Source organism: Calidris pugnax, unplaced genomic scaffold (assembly GCF_001431845.1).
Source record: "Calidris pugnax isolate Ruff unplaced genomic scaffold, ASM143184v1 scaffold180, whole genome shotgun sequence".
Taxonomy (NCBI): Eukaryota; Metazoa; Chordata; class Aves; order Charadriiformes; family Scolopacidae; genus Calidris; species Calidris pugnax.
The window spans coordinates 1,076,324-1,078,281 of NW_015090916.1; the positions used below are offsets into that span (position 1 = coordinate 1,076,324).

At 70.6% G+C, this 1,958-nt stretch overlaps 1 protein-coding gene across 1 annotated transcript in view; it reads left to right on the forward strand.

Annotated features, from left to right (window-relative positions):
• Positions 1-1,303, forward strand: part of SIDT2 (SID1 transmembrane family member 2) — a gene marked incomplete at its 5' end in the record, with an annotated part of 6,510 nt that extends 5,207 nt beyond the window's left edge. Inside the window, 4 exons of the mRNA XM_014949514.1 lie at positions 25-128; positions 261-371; positions 460-573; positions 693-1,303. Of these exons, the coding sequence (XP_014805000.1) occupies positions 25-128; positions 261-371; positions 460-573; positions 693-755 (392 nt within the window). The remainder of the gene's footprint in view (positions 1-24; positions 129-260; positions 372-459; positions 574-692) is intronic.
• Between the last annotated feature and the right edge of the window lie 655 nt (positions 1,304-1,958).

Sequence of the window (1,958 nt, forward strand, 5' to 3'; positions counted from 1 at the left end):
ATGCCTTCCCCCCCCTCCCCAGAGCCGCCTACGGCCTCATTTTCCGCCCCAACGACTTCGCTTCCTACCTGCTGGCCATCGGCATCTGCAACCTCCTCCTCTACTTCGCCTTCTACATCATCATGAAGGTGCGAGCCCTGACCCCTGTGGGGTGGGGGGCTGCGTGGGCACCCAGAGCCCTGTGGGGAGGGGAGGGGAGGGCAGGGACGGGGCACCCCCGCCAGCTCCTGCCCACACGTTGCCCACGGCCTCTCCCGCAGCTCCGCAGCGGCGAGCGCATCAAGCTCATCCCCTTGCTCTGCATCGTCGGCACCTCCGTGGTCTGGGGCTTCGCCCTCTTCTTCTTCTTTCAGGGGCTCAGCACGTGGCAGGTGAGTGGGGGGGGAGCAGGCATGGGGCAGGGGGGGCTCAGGGTGGCCACTGGCCAACGTGGGGAACCACTGGCCCTGTCCCTGGCAGAAAACGCCGGCCGAGTCGCGGGAGCACAACCGGGACTGCATCCTGCTCGACTTCTTCGACGACCACGACATCTGGCACTTCCTCTCCTCCATCGCCATGTTCGGCTCCTTCCTGGTAGGTGCTGGTTGCCACCGGCCCCGTTGCCCTGGCCCCCCCCTCCCCGGCTCACTGCAGCCCCCCCGGCTCACCGCAGCCCCCCTGGCTCACCGTGGCCCCCTCCCCTGGCTCCGCAGGTGCTGCTGACGCTGGACGATGACCTGGACTGTGTCCAGCGGGACAAGATCTACGTCTTCTAGGAGCCCCCGGCCCACCCCGCTCGCCCCGGGACTGTGCCAAACGCCCGGCCCCGCCGGGGCGCCGCGTGCCCCTGGGGAGGGATGCCCGTGCTGGGGGTCCCGCCAGCCGCTCCGTCCCCCTCCCCATCGGTGGGGTCCCACTCCCCCACCCCCCTGGGTGCTGAGTGCCCGTTGTAGCCCAAAACAGGGCTGGGGGGCCACCAGGGCACCCCGTCCTCGGTGGCAAGTGACACTGGAAAATGTGCCGCTCCGTGTGCCCGCGGCTGGGGGGGGGCCGGGGCGAGCGCCGTGCCAGCAGCCCCGTGGCCCCCCCCGGGCAGGGGGCCGTGGGTCTCTCTTCAGTGCCTGAGTCGGACGGGTGGGAGGTGAGGGCACGCGTGTCCGTGGAGGTGGCGACGGCAGGAGAGGCCCCACTGGTGTCTCCGTCAGCGTCCCGGGGCAGGGGGTGGGGGGTGTCGGTCGCTGTGTGCCCCCCCTTGGAGGCTGCCGTGTGCTCTCCGTGCGTGGATCTGCTGGGAAGGGACTCGCATTAAAGTGTCTGCACTTTGCCCACGGCTGCTGCCTCCTGCCCGGGAGCCTGGGGGGCACAGGGGGGGCATGGGGAGGGGGGGTGAGCTCTGCCCTGCTGGGTGTCAGCCACGCTCTGCTGTGGCACCGGCTCCTCCTTCACACCAGGACTGGGGGAGGACTTGGGAGAGACCCCCTCTGTGGCACGGGGGGGGCTGCCAGGGGGAGGTCTGTGGGGTTGGCAACCAGGGGGGGTTAGTGGTGCCCAATGAGGTCCCTCTTCACAGGCAGCAAGGGTCCTGGGGGGCTCAGCCCAGTGGGATGGTTGCCATGTGCCCCGCTGTGCCCTGGGCTACCAGAGGGGGCCGGTGGCCAGTGGGAATCCCGGGGATGCCCACAGGATGCCCGCGGCCTGGCCAGCCCCGAGCGGGGCACCTCGAGGGCCGCGGGTGCCCCCCGGGCTGCCGTGCCCCCGGCGGTGAGCGCACGGGGAAACCAGCCATGAAGTCAGGGCAGAAGCCCTCGGCGAGCTCCTGGCTATAAAAGGACTTAGTCCCTCAGCCCCCCAGGCCGCCGGGGCGGAGGCACGCGGGGAATGCTCGGGCACGGGCCTGAGTCGCTGCTTTTCGGATCTTTCCCCAAATATGGTGCCTGGGCCGGAGTCCTGGTGCGCCGTGGGGCCGGAGGGAGGGCTGG